This window comes from Rhinoderma darwinii, chromosome 11 (genome assembly GCF_050947455.1).
Source record: "Rhinoderma darwinii isolate aRhiDar2 chromosome 11, aRhiDar2.hap1, whole genome shotgun sequence".
Lineage (NCBI taxonomy): Eukaryota > Metazoa > Chordata > Amphibia > Anura > Rhinodermatidae > Rhinoderma > Rhinoderma darwinii.
In genome coordinates this window covers 65,588,341-65,610,448 of record NC_134697.1, presented here as the reverse complement: position 1 = coordinate 65,610,448, position 22,108 = coordinate 65,588,341, and the positions used below count along the sequence as shown (strand labels likewise).

At 43.4% G+C, this 22,108-nt stretch overlaps 2 protein-coding genes across 5 annotated transcripts in view; both read right to left on the bottom strand.

Annotated features, from left to right (window-relative positions):
* LOC142663222 (microsomal triglyceride transfer protein large subunit-like) overlaps window positions 1-9,096 on the bottom strand; it is a 72,343-nt gene extending 63,247 nt beyond the window's left edge. The window contains exon 1 of one of the 3 annotated variants that reach the window (XM_075841695.1): window positions 8,849-9,096. In XM_075841695.1, coding sequence (XP_075697810.1) covers window positions 8,849-8,909 — 61 coding nt within the window. In that variant the 5' untranslated portion in view covers window positions 8,910-9,096. Of the gene's footprint in view, window positions 1-2,092; window positions 2,227-2,279; window positions 2,396-8,848 lie in introns of those variants that run through there. The other 2 variants (XM_075841696.1, XM_075841697.1) reach the window with 2 other exon arrangements.
* Window positions 9,097-13,490: 4,394 nt separating this feature from the next.
* TBATA (thymus, brain and testes associated) overlaps window positions 13,491-22,108 on the bottom strand; it is a 28,335-nt gene continuing 19,717 nt past the window's right edge. For both annotated transcript variants that reach the window (XM_075842758.1, XM_075842759.1), the window contains 3 exons: window positions 21,057-21,192; window positions 20,323-20,375; window positions 13,491-16,969 (listed from right to left, as the gene is read on the bottom strand). In XM_075842758.1, coding sequence (XP_075698873.1) covers window positions 16,863-16,969; window positions 20,323-20,375; window positions 21,057-21,192 — 296 coding nt within the window. In that variant the 3' untranslated portion in view covers window positions 13,491-16,862. The remainder of the gene's footprint in view (window positions 16,970-20,322; window positions 20,376-21,056; window positions 21,193-22,108) is intronic.

Here is a 22,108-nt window from a genome sequence, read left to right as displayed (position 1 = left end):
ATTTGCTGCAGATTTTGCATACACTTTTTAAGCCAAAACCAAAATTAGATTCAGTAGAGCAGACCTATAAGGCTTTCCTTTATATATTTCTACTGTTTAGGTTCCGTTCTGGTTTAAAAAATACATGCAAAACCTGCAGCAAATCTGCACTGTATGAACAAGGCCTAATGGCTCATTCAGATGAGCATAAGACTCGTTCATGTGCTGTGCGTTGAAATAACTCGCAGCACACGGACCCATTCATTTCAATGGGGCTATTCACACATGTGGGAGTTTTCACGCAGCGTGCGTCCGTTGCGTAAAACGCACAGCATGTCCTATATTGGTGTGTTTTTGCGCACCTAGTCGCCTACTGAAGTCTAAGGGTGGGTGAAAACCACAGACAGCACACAGACGACATCCGTATGCTGTCCGTGTTGCACACATCAGTTAGGCTATGTACACACAACTTATTTTCAGCTGTTTTTCGAACCATAAACGCCCCGAAAAACAGCCAAAAATACGGGAGCTGAACGCCTCTAAACATCTGCCCACTGATTTCAATAGGGAAAAACAACGTTTCGATCCCACGGGGCATTTTTTACATGGCCGTTTTTAAAAACGGCACGTAAAAGAACTCCCTGTAAAAAAGAAGTGTATGTCACTTCTTGAGCCGTTTTTGGAGCCATTTTTCATTGGGTCAATAGAAAAACAGCTCCAAAAACGGCCGTAAAAAAACGCATCAAAAAACGGCTGAAAATCAGAGGCGGTTTAAATCCTCGCACGGACGTGAAAAACGCATGCCCCACGTAAAGCACACATATGCCAATATGCAACGCACACGGACAAGAAATGTAGGAAAAACATTGCGTTTTTTTACATGTGCAAATCTGAAACGCTCGCCTGAATGTAGCCTGATAGATAAATTTTTAATAGAAATGAAACGATTACCTGGAGTGTAAGCACTGAGAGAATATTTCAGAGGTCACTAAAAATGGGCATAGACACTAGATGTGTTTTTGCTGATCCAGCCAATTTAGATGGAAGCTACCATAGACATAAAACAGTCAGCTGATCCCACCAAAATTGTTTAGAGCGGCCAAAAAATAGTTCTTGTGTTTGGCTTCTGTTAAGACTTGTGCAGACGGATGCTAAAAAGACCAAAATAGAACATATACAGATGTAGCACATTGCAACAGTACAAGTGGTGTGCTACTCTATTTACATATTTTACCAGTGGCGTAAATATAGGGGACGCAGTGGTCGCAATTGCGACCGGGGCAAAATAACGGAACCCTGTCACAGCGATGACAAACGGAAACCTTTAGCAACCTTTCCGTCATTATTGATATCAATGGTGAGGGAAACAGAAACTGAAGTTTCAGTTTGCCTTTCCGTTGAGGGGTTAACCCAATGGAAACCTCAGACGGAACCCCTGAACGGAAGGGCAACGCTGATGTGAACAGGCCCTTACTAATGTTATTTTGTTGTCTGTGTTTTTTTTTTAAAGGTTTGGCCGTTGGGCTATGTCGGATTCGAGGACTACTTTTCGATGACGGCTTTTTTTTATTATTATCAATAAAATGAGGGTTGTGTGGTGTTTTTTTTATTTCAATAAACCTATTTTTCTATGTCTTTGTATTTTTTTTAAACTTTACTACTACCGCCTTTGTAATGTCTGCTGACTGATTGACAACATCAATTACTAAGGCGGGGCTTAGTGTTAGTCGGTGAAAAGGATAACACTAACCCCCACTGTGTGGCCGCCTGCCCGTCAGTTATTCCTCCCTGTAGTTGTTCTCACATAGCAAGTTACAGCTCTGCTATGCCGAGCTATGTTTGAGCTGTGAATACACTCAAACAGTTGATCGCAGCTCACTTACTCTCTACCCTTCTCATGTGTATGTGACTGACTCTGGCAGCATAGTCTGCACAAAGAGAACACACTCTTTCCTGTAGAATTGTCCTCACGTAGCAGTTACAACTCTGCTATGCCGAGCTATGTTTGAGCTGTGAATACACTCAAACAGCTGATCGCGGCTCACCTTCTCTCAACCCTTCCCATGTGTATGTGACTGACCTCGGCAGCCTTATCTGCACAAAGTAAACACACCTCGATTTAGTGATACAACTGCCTGACAGGCAGAATACTAATGGTTACGTGGGACTGGAGATCACTGTGTGAGCACACTATCTGATCAGTTACTCCTCCTGCAGAGTTGTCCTCACGGAGCAGTTACAGCTCTGCTATGTCAAGCTCATACATAGAGGACTAGCTAGCACGCCAGGGGCGGACATACCGCATGTGCAGCCGGTGCAGCTGCACAAGGGCCCCGCGTGGGAAGGGGGCCCGTTCCTCTGCTGGCCGACTCAGTTCTCAGCTGCGCGATGCTGAGGACTGAGACAGAGGCCCGTGGACCACTGGCGTAGCTATAGGGGTCGCAGCGGTCGCAATTGCGACCGGGCCCCGAAGCCAGGGGGGCCCACGGCCCCCCGCACCACATCAATAAAAAGTTACTATAGTAACTCGGGCCGCGGGCCCCTGTTACTATAGTAACATACTTTACTTACCTTCCTGGTTCCGGATCGCAGCGGAGGTCCTGACGTCAGGCGCTGTGCGCAGCGCATGACGTCACAGCGCTATGCCGCCGCGCACAGCATCGAGACTACAGAACTCCCGCCGCGGCCGAAGAGGAAGGTAAGATAGCCCTGACTGGCGGGGTCCGACTCCTGGGACCCGCCAATCAGCTGTTTTGAAGGGGCCGCAGCACTCGTACGAGAGCTGCTCCCCTTCATTCCTGTCACTTCATTCCGGTCACACTGTGAATCGGTTTCGGCGATTCACAGTGTGGGCGAGTAGTGAAATGAAGGGGAAGCAGCTCTCGTACGAGTGCTGCGGCCCCTTCAAAACAGCTGATTTGCGGGTCCCGGGCGACACATCAGCTATTGATGGCCTATCCTGAGGATAGGCCATCAATGTTTAGGGACTGCACAACCCCTAAGCCTACGATGTAGCAGGCTTAGGGGGCCCATGAGACAGGATCACAGATTGTGTGATGCTGTCTGCTGGGCCCTGTATCTAAGCCAATCACATGGTAGGCTTAGATACATGGCCCATGCGTGATCCTGTCTGCTGGGCCCTGTATCTAAGCCTACCACACTGTAGGTTTAGATACAGGGCCCCAGCACACAGTAATCTTATACTGTATAAGATTACTGTCTGCTGGACCCTGTATCTAAGCCTACCTTGTGGTAGGCTTAGATACAGGGTCCCACAGACAGTATCACACATGGGCCCTGTATCTAAGCCTTAGGGTATGTGCACAGACACTAATTACGTCCGTAAGTGACGGATGTATTTCGGCCGCAAGTACCGGACCGAACACACTGCAGGGAGCCGGGCTCCTAGCGTCGTACTTATGTACGACGCTAGGAGTCCCTGCCTCGCTGTGGGACAACTGTCCTGTACTGTAATCATGTTTTCAGTACCGGACAGTTGTCCGGCAGCGAGGCAGGGACTCCTAGCGTCGTACATAAGTATGATGCTAGGAGCCCGGCTCCCTGCAGTGTGTTCGGTCCGGTACTTGCGGCCGAAATACGTCCGTCAATTCCGGACGTAATTAGTGTGTGTGCACATACCCTAACACATGTGTTACTAATCATTTTTTGTGTGTTTTCTTACAGGTTCGGTCGTTGGACTACGGCGGATTCCAGGACTACTTCGATGACAGCTTTTTTTTTTATTAATAAAATGGTTAATGAGGGTTGTGTTTTTTTTTTTTATTTCAATTAAATATTTTTTCTATGTCTTTGTGGTTTTTTTTAAACTATATTACTACCGCCTTAGTAATGGCCGCCGGCTGATTGACAGCATCCATTGCTAAGGCAGGGCTTAGTGTTAGCCGGTGCAGAGGCTAACACTAACCCCCTTTATTACCCCGGTACCCACCGCCACCAGGGGTGCTGGGAAGAGCCGGGTACGATCCAGTACCTGACCATCTGTAGTGATGGTCGGCCACTGGGGTGGCCGCAGGCTGGTATTATCAGGAGGGGAAAGGCCAGATACAGTGGCCCTTCCTACCCTGGTGATGCTAGGCTGCTGCTGCTTTATTGTATCTGGCTGGTTATGAAAATGGGGGGGACGCCACGTCATTTAAAAAATAATTGGAAAGAACGATGTCGGGTCCCCCCCAATTTTCATAACCAGCCAGATACAACACAGCAGCAGCAGGCAGCATTACAAGGGTGGGAAGGGCCACTGTTTTTGGCCTTCCCCAGCCTAATACTACCAGCCTGCGGCCACCCCGGTGCCTGCCCGTCACTACAGCTGGTCGGGTACTGGTTTGTACCCGGCTCTTCCCAGTACCCCTGGTGGCGGTGGGTACCGGGGTAATAATGGGGGTTAGTGTAGACTCTGCACCGGCTAACATTAAGCCTCGCCTTAGTAATGGAGGTTGTCAATCAGCCAGCGGCCATTACTAAGGCGGTGATAATAAAGTTTAAAAAGATACAAGCACATAGAAATTTTTTTTATTGAAATAAAAACACAACCCTCATTAACCATTTTATTGAGAATAAAAAAAACGCCGTCATTGAAGTCCTCGTATCCGAAGTCCAACAACCGAACCTGTAAAAAAAACACAAACACACAAAAATAATCAGTAACACATAAAGAAGCAAAATTATTATTCTTACCTTTCCTGGGTCCAGCGCTGGAGCCGCAATGTCAGCGAGCTGGGCCCTGTATCTAATCCTATCATGTGTGATACAGTCTGCTGAGCTGTGTATCTAATCAAATCATGTATGATACTGTGCTGGGCCCTATATCTAATCCGATCATGTGTGATACTGTCTGCTGAGCCACTGTATCTAATCCTATCATGTGTGATACTGTCTGCTGAGCCACTGTATCTAATCCTATAATGTGTGGTACTGTCTGCTGAGCCACTGTATCTAATCCTATCATGTGTGATACTGTCTGCTGAGCCACTGTATCTAATCCTATCATGTGTGGTACTGTCTGCTGAGCCACTGTATCTAATCCTATCATGTGTGGTACTGTCTGCTGAGCCACTGTATCTAATCCTATCATGTGTGATACTGTCTGCTGGGCCACTGTATCTAATCCTATCATGTGTGATACTGTCTGCTGAGCTGTGTATCTAATCCTATCATGTGTGATACTGCCTTCTGAGCCACTGTATCTAATCCTATCATGTGTGATACTGTCTGCTCAGCCACTGTATCTAATCCTATCCATAGTTTATAGGGTCGTAGTGCTATAGATATGCTATGCTGTCTCCTATACACACACTTTTTTTTGGGGCGGACACATATGTATTGGGGCTATTTCCCGGACATTTTAAGCCCTGAGGGTATGTTCACACGGCAGCGTCTGTTACGGCTGAAATTACTGTGCTGTTTTCAGGAGAAAACAGCACCGTAATTTCAGCCGTAATGGCATGTGCAGGCGTCTTTTGCTGCGTCCACTACGGAAGTAATTGAAGCTGGTTTTCCATGGAGTCCATGGAAAACGGCTCCATTTACATCTGAAGAAGTGACAGGCAGTTTTTTACGCGCCGCCTTTCGACAGCGGCGCGTAAAAAAAAATGACCATCGGCACAGAACATCGTAAGACCCATTCAAATGAATGGGCAGATGTTTTCCGACGCTTTTGAGCCGCATTTTCGGATGTAATTCAATGCTAAAACGCCCAAATTACGTCCGTAAATAGTGTGTGTGTGAACCCAGCCTTAGTGACGCCCCGGCTGCTAGTGCTGCATTGTTGGGTCACTTAGGAGACCCAGCGATGCAGCTGAAAGCGGACCGTCGGCCATGAGAAGTTTGCGGGGTGGGGGGGGGGGGGCCCTGGCACATTATCTGCACAGGGGCCTTTTGCAGTCTGTGTCCGCCACTGTAGCACGCAACAGTCTCAACTCTGCTGTGCCGTGTCTACTTGCATGGGACACATGCACATACAACCCATATGGTTGTATTGATGCAGGGATTTCTCCACCGCAGGGCTTTAATTACAGCCCGTTGGAGGAACCTTTAGTGTCATATGCAGGTTGACTGTCTCGTCATTGATACTGAGGGGGACAGCCATTTGCTAATAATTAACACTTTAATCTCTGGATCAGGGACTATTGCAGAGCCTCCTCGCATATACACAGGGGGAGGCTAGACACATATATCTTTAATAAAACGAAGCAATTAATTTAGACATAATATTGTCTCAGTGTGCCAATCTAGGGGACTTTGGCACAACGTCAAAATTTTTTTCATCTAACATTGTTTTTAATAATTATTCAATAAAGTATTTTTTATTTTTAACATTGATGTAACACACTACTTTTCCCACTCCCCGTTCCTTTGTTCATATATCGATAATTGGTGGTGTACACCTAGTGTGAATTACTCCAACATATTATATATAAAATTGTAAGAGGGTAATACCTATCTAAATATATAACCCCCACTATCACCTCGGTACCCACCGCCACCAGGGGTACCGGGAAGAGTTGGGTACGATCCAGTACCCGACCATCTGCAGTGATGGTTGGCCACCGGAGCGGCCGCAGGCTGGTATTATTAGGCTGGGAAAGGCCAAACACAGTGACCCTTCCCACCCTGGTAATGCTAGGCTGCGCCTGCTGTGTTGTATCTGGCCGGTTATGAAAAATGTGGGGGACACAATGTCATTTTTTAAAATAAACAATTGGAAAGAACGATGTGGGGTTCCCCCATTTTTATTACCAGCCAAATACAACATAGCAGCAGCCTAGCATTACCAGGGTGGGAAAAAACACTGTTTTTGGGCTTAACAAGCCTAATACCAGCCTGCAGCCATAGCAGTGAACAACCATCACTAAAGATGGTCGGGTACTGGATCGTACCCCTGGTGGCGGTGGGTACCAGGGTAATAATGGGGGTTAGCGTTAGCCTCTTCAGTTCTAACATTAAGCCCCGCCTTAGAAATGGATGTTGTCAATCAGCTAGCGGCCATTACTAAGGTGGAAGTAATAAAGATTATACTTTACAAAGACAAAAAAATATTTTATTGAAATAAAAATCCCACACACAACCCTCATTAACCATTTTATTGAGAATAAAAAATATGCTGTTATCGAAGTAGTCCTCGAATCTGAAGTAGTCCAACAACCGAACTTGTAAAAAAAAAAAAACACAAACAAACACATAAAAAAGCAAAACAATTCTTATACTTACCTTTTCTGGGTCCAGCGCTGGAGCCGCAATGTCAGCGGGCTTGGCCCTATATCTAATCCTATCATGTGTGATACTGTCTGCTGAGTCAATGTATCTAATCCTATAATGTGTGATACTGTCTGCTGAGCCACTGTATCTAATCCTATCCATAGCTATAGGGTCGTAGTGCTATAGATATGCTCTCCTATATACACACACATACATACACAAACATATTTTTTCTGGGGGGGGGGGGGGTATATGTATAGTGGCTATTTCCCCTGACGTTTCAAGACCTTAGTGACGCCCCTGGCTGTTGGTGCTGCATCGTTGGGTCACTTAGGAGACCCAGAGATGCAGCAGAAATGAGAAGTTTGGGGGAGGGGGCCCAAGAAGAACCTTTACATCATGGCCCATGTGCCTTTAGCTACACCCCTGTATTTTACCATGGTTTGCTATTCTTTTTACATAGTGTGCTGTGGCGAACTAAGTAAATAGTGGTGCTGTCTGTACTGTTGGTGCTCGCTACATCTGTATGTATTGCAATTATTTTTATGTGCAGTACCATGAACAGAGATTTCCATAGAAGCCTCGTGAACCAAAGCCAGAAGTGGTTTCATAAAGAATGGTAAATATAAAGGAAAACCAAAGGCCCTGTTCACACAAAGTTTTTTGCAGGAGGAAAAAAAAAAAATCGGCCTCAAAATTCCTTCAGATTTTGACCTGCCGGCAGAATATTTGCCGCGTTTTTCGCCCATGGCCATAAAGTGCGGGCAAAAAAAAACGCAGTGAAAAACTAGATCTCTGCCTCCCATTGATGTCAATGGGAGGTCAGAGACGGACACGCCTGAAGAAAGGGCATGTCGCTTCTCTTTCCCACGAGCGGAAAAAAAACGCCTCTGCCTCCCATTAAAATCAATTTTGGTTTTGGCTTAAAAAATGCAGGCAAAATGTGCAGCAAATCTGCACTGTCTGCACAAGGCCTAAGAAATCCACTTTAAGCAGGGTGTAGTAAATATTACCAAAATATCTTATATTTATGTCCCAAACAAACAATCATTGAACACTGCGGATATAGTGATATCAACTTACCTCTAATCCTGTATTTGATTTCCTCTAAAACTAAGTAATTTTTGTGATTTTAAAGTGTAACTAAACTTTTAACATGTCAGAAGTTTCGATCGGTGGGGGTCTGAGCACCGAAACCACCGCCGATGGCTAAAACAAAGTGGCAGAAGCACTCGTCCGAGCGCTGTGTTGCTTCATTTCTGATCGAAAGCCGGGCGAGCAGTGTACAGACTCATAGACTTTTTATTGAGCCCATACACTGCGCAGTTTATGAAAAAAGCCGTTCATTAATGAAGCGGCACAGCGATAACCCGAGCGCTTCTGTTGCTTCGCTTTATTGATCAGTGTGGTCTCAGTGCTCGGACCCCCCGATCAAAACTTCTATGATCGCTATGACCTGTCAAAAGTTTTTTTAGAACTTTAGTTACCCTTTAACTAATTTGTTCTAAATGTAACTTCTTGTTCTAATCCTAACAGATTTCTTTTGCACATCTGTGGTTTGAAGGTGAACACTGGTTTGATATTCGACCATATTTAGTTAATTGAGATAGATCATATGAACCGAGGAAACACTTAGACCAATAGTTAAACTTACCCAGTGTAACGAAGCAGCAGATGATGAGGAGGAGGAGGGGGCTCTCAGATCTCCCAGCCATCCTGTCCAATAGGCTGTCACAGCAGGGAGGATCAGAGGATACTGCTCACTGTTCACACACAGCTCCTGTGCAGAGAATGCTAATAGTCCGTCATCTCAATGCAGGATTAATGTAGTCTGCACCATCAGGGAGGACACCGCTACATATTCTCACCTTCCCAGCCCTTATTAATCATTGATCAGGTCTACATAGACTTTGTGACTGGGGTATACAGATGAGTGAGCTCCTCCCTGATACTGTGCTGACACCCCCTCCATTCATCAGCTGGGGGAGGAAGAGGCTGAGAAAACTACAACTTCCTTTCACTTCATTCCTAATGTCCATGGCTTCTCTCTGCTGTTCCCCAGTCAAGTGCTCGGATCTTAAATCCACTTTGTTCTCCTTGGTTTTCCCAGTGCATAAATGACCTATAGATTTCATGCTGGGTAAGGATTTGACTTTAGTCAACACATAGTTACAATGTTATTTAGTATTTTGTTTTATTTACGCATTCGATAAATAAATATTTGAAGGGCTGATTCATTCTTCTGTAAAAAGAGCTTGATCATGATATGATGAGTTATGCAACTTTTTTATATATATTTTTTGTTTAATTCCTCACCATATATAGATCTTTTCTTGTTACCAGTGAATACAAACATTCTTGTTTACGTCCAGGCAGTGGCGGATTAAGAAGACCATGGGCCCTGGGCTGTTACCCAAACTTGGGCCCCCCTTCTCCACCACCACCCTGCCGCGCCGTAACTATTGCTAACACTACCTAAACACTAGTACACAAAGTAGGCACATTATGCACAAAGTACACACAGTACACAAAGTACGCACATTATGCACAAAGTACGCACATTATGCACAAAGTACGCACATTATGCACAAAGTACACACAGTACACAAAGTAGGCACATTATGCACAAAGTACGCACATTATGCACAAAGTACACACAGTACACAAAGTAGGCACATTATGCACAAAGTACGCACATTATGCACAAAGTACACAAAGTAGGCACATTATGCACAAAGTACGCACATTATGCACAAAGTACGCACATTATGCACAAAGTACACACAGTACACAAAGTAGGCACATTATGCACAAAGTACGCACATTATGCACAAAGTACGCACATTATGCACAAAGTACGCACAGTACACAAAGTACCACATTATGCACAAAGTACGCACATTATGCGGAAAGTACACAAAGTAGGCACATTATGCACAAAGTACGCACATTATGCACAAAGTACGCACATTATGCACATTATGCACAAAGTACGCACAGTACACAAAGTACCACATTATGCACAAAGTACGCACATTATGCACAAAGTACGCACATTATGCACATTATGCACAAAGTACGCACAGTACACAAAGTACCACATTATGCACAAAGTACGCACATTATGCACAAAGTACACAAAGTAGGCACATTATGCACAAAGTACACACAGTACGCACATTATGCACAAAGTACGCACATTATGCACAAAGTACACACATTATGCACAAAGTACACACAGTACACAAAGTAGGCACATTATGCACAAAGTACGCACATTATGCACAAAGTACGCACATTATGCACAAAGTAGGCACATTATGCACAAAGTACGCACATTATGCACAAAGTACACACATTATGCACAAAGTACACACAGCACACAAAGTAGGCACATTATGCACAAAGTACGCACATTATGCATAAAGTACGCACATTATGCACATTATGCACAAAGTACGCACATTATGCACATTATGCACAAAGTACGCACAGTACACAAAGTACCACATTATGCACAAAGTACGCACATTATGCACAAAGTACACAAAGTAGGCACATTATGCACAAAGTACGCACAGTACACAAAGTACACACATTATGCACAAAGTACACAAAGTAGGCACATTATACACAAAGTATGCATAGTACACAAAGTACACACGAGTATGCACATTATACACAAAGTAGGCACATTATACACGAGTATGCACATTATACACAAAGTACACCTTGTAAACACATGAATATGGACATTAAACATACATGAATATGGACATTAAACATACATGAATATGGACATTAAACATACATGAATATGGACATTAAACATACATTAATATGGATATTAAACATACATGAATATGGACATTAAACACACATGCACTTACCTTTTATGTCTTCACTGCAGCTCTTCTCCTGCTCACAGCACAGAGCCCGCCGACAGTCTCCCCTCCCCCATGTCCCGACAGCTAGCAGCAGAGGAGAGATGTTTAGAGCAGGGAAGGGGGGCTGGAGGGGGAGCTTCTAAAGCAGCACAGACCACGGCTGCTAAGTAGAAGCAAAGCTCCCGTCGCCTGACAGGTGCGGTCCTGGCACCGGGGCTCCCTCCGGTGCTAGCGACGCCACTGGGCATGAGGGGGTTCGGGCGGTCATAGGCCCCCTGGGAGCCTTGGGCCCCCTGGCAGCCTTGGGCCCCGGGCGACCGCCCGAAACGCCCTAATGATAATCCGCCACTGCGTCCAGGGTCCTAAAACTTGTACAGACCTAATCCTTATTATAGCTGAGATTTTGTCACAATTGTATCCAGTCCAGACAATCGTCTGTGAGCTGAATAATTTACAAACACTTATAAATTGTAGCAAACCTTCGGGACAGGAGGGAAGAGACATTTGTGTGTGCTCATACTGTATTTAGCTCAGAGAATTGCCTAGACTGGATATATTTGTAGAAATGAAGGGGTTAATGGTTATATCCCTGGTGTCCTATGAGAGAGTTGTGGACAGTGTGAGCATAGGAGGGGAGGAGAGAACCATAAGACTAGGTTCCCACAGTTCGGATATGCTGCGAAAAACCTATGCATCGTATCTGACCTGGAACCTGCAGCACATTCTGTCCGAAAAACTGCACCACGTAGTGGTGCGATTATTCGGCCAGAATTTCCGCTGCGGAAAGCAGCGGTAATTTTTTTTTTTAACTTTATACTTACTGCGGTCGTTGTGATGGTGACACATCCCTCCTTTTAGGGGAATACCCGCAACAGAAAAGCAACAAAAACGCAGTATAAACTGACATGTTGTGAATTTAAATTCCGCACCGCAGGTGAATTTATTAACGTTTTCGCTACGTTTTTTCCGCAGCGTGGGCATGACATTTTCAAAATCTCATCCACTTTACTGCTACTGTAAATGCAGAATTTCCACACACAGAATTCCGTTGCGTAAGTTCTGCAGCGTTTACGCTACGTGGGTCCCTGTACAGCGTCACAGGCTGTACTTTATATCCGCCCCTGGTATTCAGTATGTCGAAAATTTTAGCCACTCAATGTAAACAAGAATGTTCCCATTATGAAAGAACATGTTGAGGAATTGAAACACACGGTATCTTAGTTGCAGAACTACACCGCACATTTACGCAGCTGGCGGGATGTACTTACCACACAGTGCTGTAAGGGTATGTTCACACGCAGTGACCAAAAACGTTTGAAAATACGGAACTGTTTTCAGGCGAAAACAGCTCCTGATTTTCAGACGTTTTTGTAGCAACTCGCGTTTTTCGCTGCATATTTTACAGCCGTTTTTGGAGCTGTTTTTCAATGGAGTCAATGAGAAACGCCTCCAAAACCGTCCCAAGAAGTGTCCTGCACTTCCTTTTTGCGGGTGTCTTTTTACGCACCGTATTTTGACAGCGACGTGTAAAATTACACCTTGTGGGAAGCAATGGGCAGATGTTTGTAGGCGTAATGGTGCTGTTTTTTCAGGCGTAATTCGAGGCGTAAAATGCCCGAATTACGTCTGAAAACACTGCGTGTGAACATACCCTAAATGTAGTGTGCATGGATGGCGCAGGCTCAGTAGCTATATCTGCGCCATCAGCAGCGGGTCTCAACTGTGACATACAGCTAACACCCTGCTGCAATAGCCTGGATCAGAGATAACTCAGATCCAGGCCATTTACCCTGGTATTGACCACAACACCTTAGTGGTTTCACAGTGGCAGAAATTCATTCTGTAAGCTTATTGGCCCCCCATGCAGTGTCAGACTGGGATTTCTTGGGGCCACCAGATGAGATGATCCTGATTTCCACACTTGGGTATTCTGCGTACTTTTCCGCACCTTATCTAAACTGTGTGAACATATCCAAAATGGTGCCAGTGAAATCATTCAAGAAAAAACTCACAATTAGGCCCCATGTACACGGCCATAATTTTGATCCGCAATTATGGACAGTCATTTCTATTGCCCAAGGACACCTTCCCGTATATATTTAAAGGAAGGTGTCCAGGCTGTAAAATGGCTCCACAAAAAATAGGACATGTCCTATTTTTTAATTTACGGACCGTGCTCCCATACTTTATAATGGGAGCACGGCCCGCAAATGCGGGTGACTGTCCGCGGCCGGCCTTAGCCGTAATCATGCACCAGGATTACGGCTACGGCTGTGTTCAAGGGGCCACAAACTGCTAGATTAATTAAAAACAAAAAAAGTTGTGGTTCTTAGAATGCGGCGACACAAGAATACATTTTTCAAATGTTTTTATTGTGAAAAACTACTAGTACATAAAAAAAACCTGTACATTTGGTATTGCCGTCATCGTAAGGACCCACAGGATACATTATTTATTTATACCATACGTGTACCATACGGTGAAACAAATACCATAAAAATGATGCCAACTTTTTTTCCCCATACCTTCCTCTAATAATTAAGTTATTTAATACATTATATGTACCTGAAAAGGATGCAATTAAAAAATACAACTCATCCCGCAAAAAAAAAGCCCTCATAGAGTTAAGTTGAATTTGAATGGAACTTGCAGAAACCCATTCACCTGTTGCAGAAAAAACCTCATTCAGATCAATGGAACTGATTTTCAGTTGCAGAAATTTCTACATCTGCCGTGTGAGAATTTACCTAAGGGTATGTGTACACGCTTAGCAGTTTTTACGGCTGTTTTTGGAGCTGTTTTCTACAGAGTCAATGAAAAACGGCTCAAGAAGTGACATGCACTTCTTTTTTGCGGCCGTCTTTTTATGCTCCGTTTTTTGAAAATGAGGCTTAAAAAACGCCCCGTTGGAGCAGGACACCGTATTTCCCATTGAAATCAATGGGCAGAAGTTTGTAGGCGTTCTGCTTCCGTTTTTCCCAGCGTTTTTTGAGGCGTAAACGCCCCGAAATACGCCTGAAAACACTATGTATGCACATACCCTAAGGAGTCACACGGAAAAATAAAAGCACTTCCTTAATTTCTTTTTCTAAACTTCAAAACCGCGTGTCATAAGCATGGCATATGCGTGAAAATCACGCAGCCACGCAGCACATACTGATGACACACGCAACTGCAACGTGCAAAAAATGCAGCGTTTTTTTGCGTGCGCAAAACGCACACGTTCGTGTGAATAAGGCCTAATACAGTGTCCTATTGAACATGCCACAATTTTTTTTTCCATAAAATTTACACGGAATCCAGCATAAAAAGCCATTATATATCTCTGTATGAAATTGAAGGCATACAAAGGTATAGTAGGTCTCCAAAGAAAGATTATGTATTGTATTTTGGCTCCTTACAACTCGGAGGTTGCACTAACCTATAAAATTCTCGTTTTCATAAGGGCCGAACTGCAGATTTGGCAAAAAAAAGTCAAGAATTCATATTTACGAGTAATTCTACAGAAGAGCTACATGATTCTCATCTGTAAAATAAATACATTTTGGATAAGACAAAGCTTGAGTTCATAAAACGGCTATACACGGTCTGGTAAGTTGGCTCCTCTGATCAATGGCAAGCATTCAGTTCAATTATAGATTTGGCTATTTTGTATTCTGCTGAAGAGTAACTAGAAGTATTAGCTGCCGTTTCTGAATGTTATTAAGCTGGGCTCAGGATCCAGAAAACTGACTTAATTCAGAATATCCAACTGCTCAAAAAAGTTTTAGGTTGGATTATCACGTTTTGATTTTGAGGCATTTTTTTGCCGTAATTACAACAAAATGCAACGTTTTCGTAAAATCCTAGCAAAACCACTGTGTTTTGCTGCAATTTTTCACTCACCAAAACCGCAACTTGAAAACCCAGCCAAAAGCTGTCAATAGACATTAGATAGCTGTTGGCTGAACGATGGTGCCACCCGCCAGCTATTCCTCCTGACTTCCCCATACACATGCACGTGCATATGTTTTCAATAGGGAAAGGGGAGAAAGCTACTGCCAGACTCCTCTGGCAGCGCCTTATCTACTAACAAACCAAATGATCAGGAATGTTGAAATTCAACTTGCCCAACCCTTCTCTCCCTCGACGGCACGATGCTGCCATACACATTAGATGATCGAAATCGTCAGGTTTGGCCAGCTTTAGACTCCCATGCTCAGGAGATCTGAGAACTTATGAACTCCACCCTAAGGGTCCTACTAGACGGGCAGATATTCTTTCATGAACGAGCCACGAGTGATGATTTAGCGAGTTGTTTACATTCAAAAGACGTTCTATTACACGCTGACTATAATTGCTAAAGATATGCGCTGTTCAGTGGTTACTGTGATCGTTGCTCGTTTGCCCAAACCTATGAGCTGAACTTTTAACAACTGGAAGATTTCTTATAAACCGAAAGGATATGGCAGTGACAAATGATAATCTTTCACCCAGGTAGATGTGGCCGATCCGCGAAAAACCAACGATTTATCGTTCATTGTTTTGATCAATGCGCGCTATTACACATGGTGATTGTCTCTAAGGGCCTGTTCACATCAGTGTTGGCTTTCCGTTCCGGGGTTCCGTCTGAGGTTTCCGTCGGGTGAGCCCTGCAACGGAAAGTCAAACTGAAACCACAGCTTCCATTTCCGTCCCCATTGATATCAATGGTGACGGAAACATTGCTAATGGTTTCTGTTCGTCACCATTCTGGCAGGTTTCCGTTTTAATGACGGAATCAATAGTGCAGTCGACTGCGCTATTGATTCCGTCGTTTTTTTGTGGTAAACCACTGAAAAGGAAGGAGCAGCAGACTTTGCTTTCCTGTGCAGTAAAAAGAAAGTATACCTGCTGAGCAGGGCAGATTGGGTGGGTGAAAGGCTGCTGAATTCTCAAGGTTGTGAAGGCCCTGGCACACGTGCCCCTTGTGCTCTACTTATAATCCATTCATGGGTGTGTTTAGCTGCTGTCTGACTCTCCCATAAAAAAACAAAAATGGCTATATAGGGCAATCATTATAGGGAGTGGGGGCTATTCCAAGTGTGTGGGTGTTACAACAACTCAATGGATACTCAATGCTCAACTCAATAACTCAATGGATAAAACAAAATCATAGGGAATTACCAAATATTTTCTGGATCCCCTTTGATTTTATCATGACTGAGTTTAGGAAATCGCTCATTAGCAAACATGAGCCGCTGTCAGCCGAGCTGTCAGTGCAATTCACTAACGGATTCGGCTCAGAACGGCTTTCCGCAGCTCCTATGTATTGTATCTTACTAAAAGTACATTACAAAAAAAATTATGGAAAAAAAAAATTACCCCAAATGTGTCCATAGCCTTTAATGTGAGTAAAAATGTTCTGGACTGCGTCAACACAAAGATTGATGTCATTGACTTATGGTTTCTAACAAGCAAATATTCATTTTTGTGGCGCCTGTGACTCTGGTTGCTAAGAAGAAGCTGCAAAGTAACGTGTAATACTGCAATTGAGGTTATTGCTTTCCTAATAACTATACATGTTTATTAAACCTCAAACTACAGCATTGGACCAAAAAAAGAATGAGAAGAGAATCAGGTGAGAAGTGTCTACAGAGAATTTTATAATAATCAGACATGATCTAATCCTGACCTAAAACAAGGGATGAAGAAAGCATCATACATGTCCTCTAAAAATTGTTTCTTTCATCTTAAAGAAGACACTTGTCATAAATTACAGAATAATAGAATAGAAGTTGCTTAGTCCAAAGGAGACGTTGTTTAGGAGAAGGTCCTCTCTATAGCGTGTTCATTTTCAGAACCAGGCTTGCATTGGTTTTCACCATCTTCTGCATGTATCTGAAGAACTTCTGCAGTACCAATGTGCTCTGAAAAGGTGCAAACATGTAAATGTTAGGTCTGTGGCTTACTATCTCATGACATCTAGCCTGTAATTAGATGTAAAGTTGTACTTTCCTTGTGATTTCTTAGCACTAGGAATATAGTTTACGTCTGGAAATTGGTTGATATGAACCGCTCATGATCTCTGTTTTGTTATACTAATCTTATGCCCCAGAAGAACAGGGAAAATAGGTCTTCTGCCATTTCATATGGATAGCAGAGCTTAAAGATATACAATCTCTGTGTCATCAGAAGAGCTCTGAAATCCGGAACCCCTACAGGTCATAAAAACTCAGTGGCTGTGGTGCTACACATTACACATTTCTGCCTGTCCGTGCCACTGTCTTCAAGGCACTATGTCTAGTGTTGCAGCTTAGTCCCTGCAGTGGGGTTAAACTGTTAGGCTATGTTCACACGCTAAAGTAAAAACGGCTGTAAAATACAGAGCTGTTTTCAAGGCTTTTTAAAGCATCAAAGTTTTTTGGAGCTGTTTTTCTATTGACACAATGAAAAAAACGCCCCCAAAACAGCTCAAGGAGTGACATGCACTTCTTTTTATTGGGCGTTTTTTTACTGGGCATTTTTTCAAACGGCCGCTTAAAAAAATGCTCCGTCTGAACAAAACGCCATTTTTCCCATTGAAATCAATGGGTAGCTGTTTGGAGGCGTTCAGCTTCCGTTTTTTCAGGTGTTTTTTGAGGCGTTTACCCCCCTGAAAAACAGTTGAAGACACAGCGTGTGAACATACCCTAATACCAGATAGCTGGACGAAAACTGTACTGTGTCAGATGACAGCTCACCTAGATATGCCATCAATGTTAAATGTTTGAAAACCCGTTTAAATGGTCACTAACCTTCTTAACAAACTTTGCATAAATCAAAAATGCAAGCAACTATAAGAGACTTTTAACATATCTTATTAGAAAAAGATGCTTCTTTCTCCATTTATCAGGCTCCTTCCTCCCACTTCCTCTTCTCCCTCCTAACTGGTCACTCAGACTGAATTTACGTCTAAATCCGTCTCCCCAAGACAAGACAGACTGATGGATCATGTTACAGTTGCCCTTAGAAGTCCATGGAGGAGGGGGAAGAAGAAGAGCAGGAGCAGAGTTAGGGAGAGGCATAGAGTCACACCACATCCTGCAGCAGCTTCTAGTAAGTATTATATCTCGCCCCAGTGATGGATTTACAGCTACACTGCTCATTACTGCTGTATGAGGTTCTTCATGCTGCTGCTGTTTCTGTGGGTGTGCTACAAAGTGATAGGGAAAAGGACATCCTGCTCACCCTATGTGTGCAATGTATGTCAGACATAAGAGCGGTTAGGCTTCACCCACAGAGAATGTTGTGCTTGGGTCCAATTCTCATTAATAGGACCTGCACACAATACTTTCCATAGTACAGCTGCTTAGGCAACTGTTCCACCCAGCCTGCACTATATCATCTCTCCATGACCTGATGTCATTTTGATCTGGAGATCAGAATTCGACGGACACTTAACCCCTTCCCAACATTTGACGTATCCATACGCCAAAGTCGGGTAGGGAAAGTATAGAGCGGACTCACGGAGTGAACCCGCTTCATACGATGCCGGTGTCAGTTGTTTGTTACAGCCGACACCTCAGAGTAACTAGCGGGATTGCGCATTTAAATTGTTAGAAAGAGTGGGGCAATGGGGCAACTCCCTCTAACAGCTCATCGCGCCCCCGCAACGCAATCGCGGGGGGGGGATGGTTGCTACGGCTGCCTGGGGGCCTAATGAAGGCCCCCAGGTCCGCCATCTTTGTACACCTATTAAGCCCTGCCTCCGGCAGGGCTTAATAGGTGCCTGTGAGAATCACGATATATTGCAATACATTAGTATTGCAGTATATCGTGCAAGCGATCTAACAATCGCTGGTTGAAGTCCGCTAGGGGGACTAATAAAAAAAGTAAAAATTAGTTAAATAAAGTTTGTTTTTTTTGTGTAAAAAAAAAATATTAAAAGTTCAAAAAAAAAAACCTTTTCCCATTTTCCCCCTAGAGCATAGTAAAAAAAGAAATAAATAAACATAATTGGTATCGCCGCATCCATAAAAGTCTGAACTATTACAATATATCATTATTTAACCCGCACGGTGAACGCCGTAAAAAAAAATATATATTTTGGTCACCTAATCTTCCACAAAAAATTAGATAAAAAGTGATCAAACCATCGCATTTACACCAAAATGATATTTTTCAAAACTACAGCTTATCCCGCAAAAAATAAGCCTTCAAACCACTTAATCGACGGAAAAATAAAAAGTTGTGGCTCTCGGAATTTGGCAACACAAAATAAATTTTCTTTTTTACACTAAGGCTGGGCTCACACAACCTATTTTCAGACGTAAACGAGGCGTATTATGCCTCGTTTTACGTCTGAAAATAGGGCTACAATACGTCGGCAAACATCTGCCTATTAATTTGAATGGGTTTGCCGACGTACTGTGCAGACAACCTGTCATTTACGCGTCGTCGTTTGACGGCTGTCAAACGACGACTCGTAAAAATACAGCCTCGGCAAAAGAAGTGCAGGACACTTCTTTCAGACGTAATTTGAGCCGTTCTTCATTCAACTCAATGAAGAGCAGCTCAAAATTTACGGCTGTCAGAGAAGCCTCGCAAAATGCGAGGAGGAGCATTTACGTCTGAAACGAGGCAGCTGTTTTCTCCTGAAAACAGTCTGTCTTTTCAGACGTAAAAGCCACTCATCGTGTGCACATACCCTTAGGTTTTTACTTGTAAAAGTAGTAAAATATAGAAAAAAAACTATATATATTTGGTATCGCCGTAGTCGTATTGACCCAGAGAATAAAGTTAACATGTTGTTTTAATTGCACAGTGTATTCCGTAAAAACGGCGCGCAAAAAAACCATGGAGGAATCGCTGTTTTTTTCATTTTCTACCCCACAAATAATTTTGTTCCTGTTTCCTAGTACATTATATGGCAAAATTAATGGTGCTACTAAAAACTACAACTCGTTCTGCAAAAATCAAGCCCTCATAGTACTATATCGACGGAAAAATAAAGACGTTATGGGTTTTGGAAGGCAGGGAGGAAAAAACGAAAATGAAAATCTGAAAAAGGGCTGCGGCGGGAAGGTGTTAAAAGAAGTTCTCTCAATATAATAGCCACTTTCTATATTAAAGTCAGACCAGTGATCAGCTGATCGTCAGCGGTCTGGTTTCATAAACCCCTGACAATCTGCTGTTCTCACTAGAGGAAGCTCTGTTTGGCTACACATTTCTCTGACAGTGACTACAACATTTATATTCCAGTACACTATGAAAATAAGCTATAATGAATCTGGGTGGTAACCTGGTTTGTCTTCTTCAGGAACAGGCTCCGGTTTCTGTCTGTCATTGGACCTACTATGTATAAGAGAGAAAACGAGTTGCTTTAAGCATGACTACATGTTGTATATGGACACTTCTTTACATGCAAACTTCATTCATAGTGGTGGATTTGATGTTTTTTTTTAATGTACCAGGGCTAAATCGGGGAACGCAGTCTAAGGGATTTGGACTTCACCGAATGGGAACCCCAGGTTACTACCCCCAGAGTAGTCCCTTGGTGACGGCCTACATAACAGGTCAAGTGCAAGCTCAAAAAAATAAGCAGAGTCAGGCGTAGCAAAAGGTCAGGGGAGGCCGCAATATTCGTCGTAGGTCACTAGCTAGATGTCTGTTCAGGTGGCAGGCAAAGATGGTCAAAAGGTACAGGTACAACACAGGGAATCCAATAAACAGTATATCAGAAACTCACAAGACTCGCTTGGATGAACCAAATTGTGCTGGCATATAGTACAGGTTGGGGAGGACCCTTTATAGCCAGTGAAAGCTGGGTGGAAAAATTTGGTGCACGCTGGTTTTTTAAGAGAACAAGAGACTCTGCGCACGCTAGCACCCAGAGCAGAGTGTAGGCGCGGTCAGACGCTGAAATTGGAGAAGAGGGGCGGTGCTGGTCAGGAGGAAGATGATGACAGGATCAGGTAAGTATATGGCATCGGCAGCGGGAAGCAGAGGGAATTACTACTATGACACACTATATACCTGTTTAGATGTTTCCTTTGTAGGTACTCATCCTTTGACAACAGACCTATATTTTGAGAGGTGAGTCTTTCCCCCATGGATTCATGTTGCATATTGGCAGTAGCTGTCTGGATCATATTCATGACAAGGTCCTTTTCTGTAGGACATTAGAAAAGCATAGACACATGACAGTCTACAAGTCAAATTACTTCTAAATCTTGTATTAATTTTTTCCCTGTAACATTAAAGGGGCTTTCCAGCCACTAAAAATTGATGGTCTATCCTCAGGATAGGCCATCAATAGCTGATGTGTTGGGGGTCTGCCTCTCGGGACCCCCGCCAATCAGCTGTTTTTAAGGGGCCGCAGCGCTTCCACTTCATTTCTTCTTGCTCAGCGGCGATTCACAAGTATTGCAGCCTTCTTCTATTATTCACTTGAATGGGAGAAAAGGCTGCAATACCTGTGAATCGCCACTAAATGCATGTCGAAGATTTACAGTGAGCTAGAAAAAACGAAGGAGAAGCCGCGCCGTACGAGCAATGCGGCCCCTTCAAAACAGCTATTGATGACCTATCAGGATAGACCATCAATTTTTACTGGCTGGAAAACCCCTTTAACTAAATATTGTATATTGATTTATATTTTTGAGACTTATTTCATTAGATATTCTTGTGGTTTTTTTCTTGGATTTAAAGCAAATTTGGAACTCTGAAGACCACTGCATCCACTGCAGAGTACAACAAGCTTGTGTTGTAACTCTAGACAATGTCGAAACCGAAAACAAAGCAATATAATACATGTAACAAATAAAGTATAGACTATTCTACAACATACAACTCCTAGAGGCCAAAAGAGTAGGAGGATTATTAGACATTAAGAACATAAGGGCTTTAAAGTAATCCTCAGGCAATGCTGTGAGAAATATTTGGACATTTATGGATCTCTAATTCTAATTGTGATGCATTGTTTTATAATACAGTGAAACCTCTTTAAAAGACCACCTCTTTGAGCAGAGCAGATTTCCTTTGACAGATTTTCAGTTCCATCATATATAATATACTGGCTATGCTCT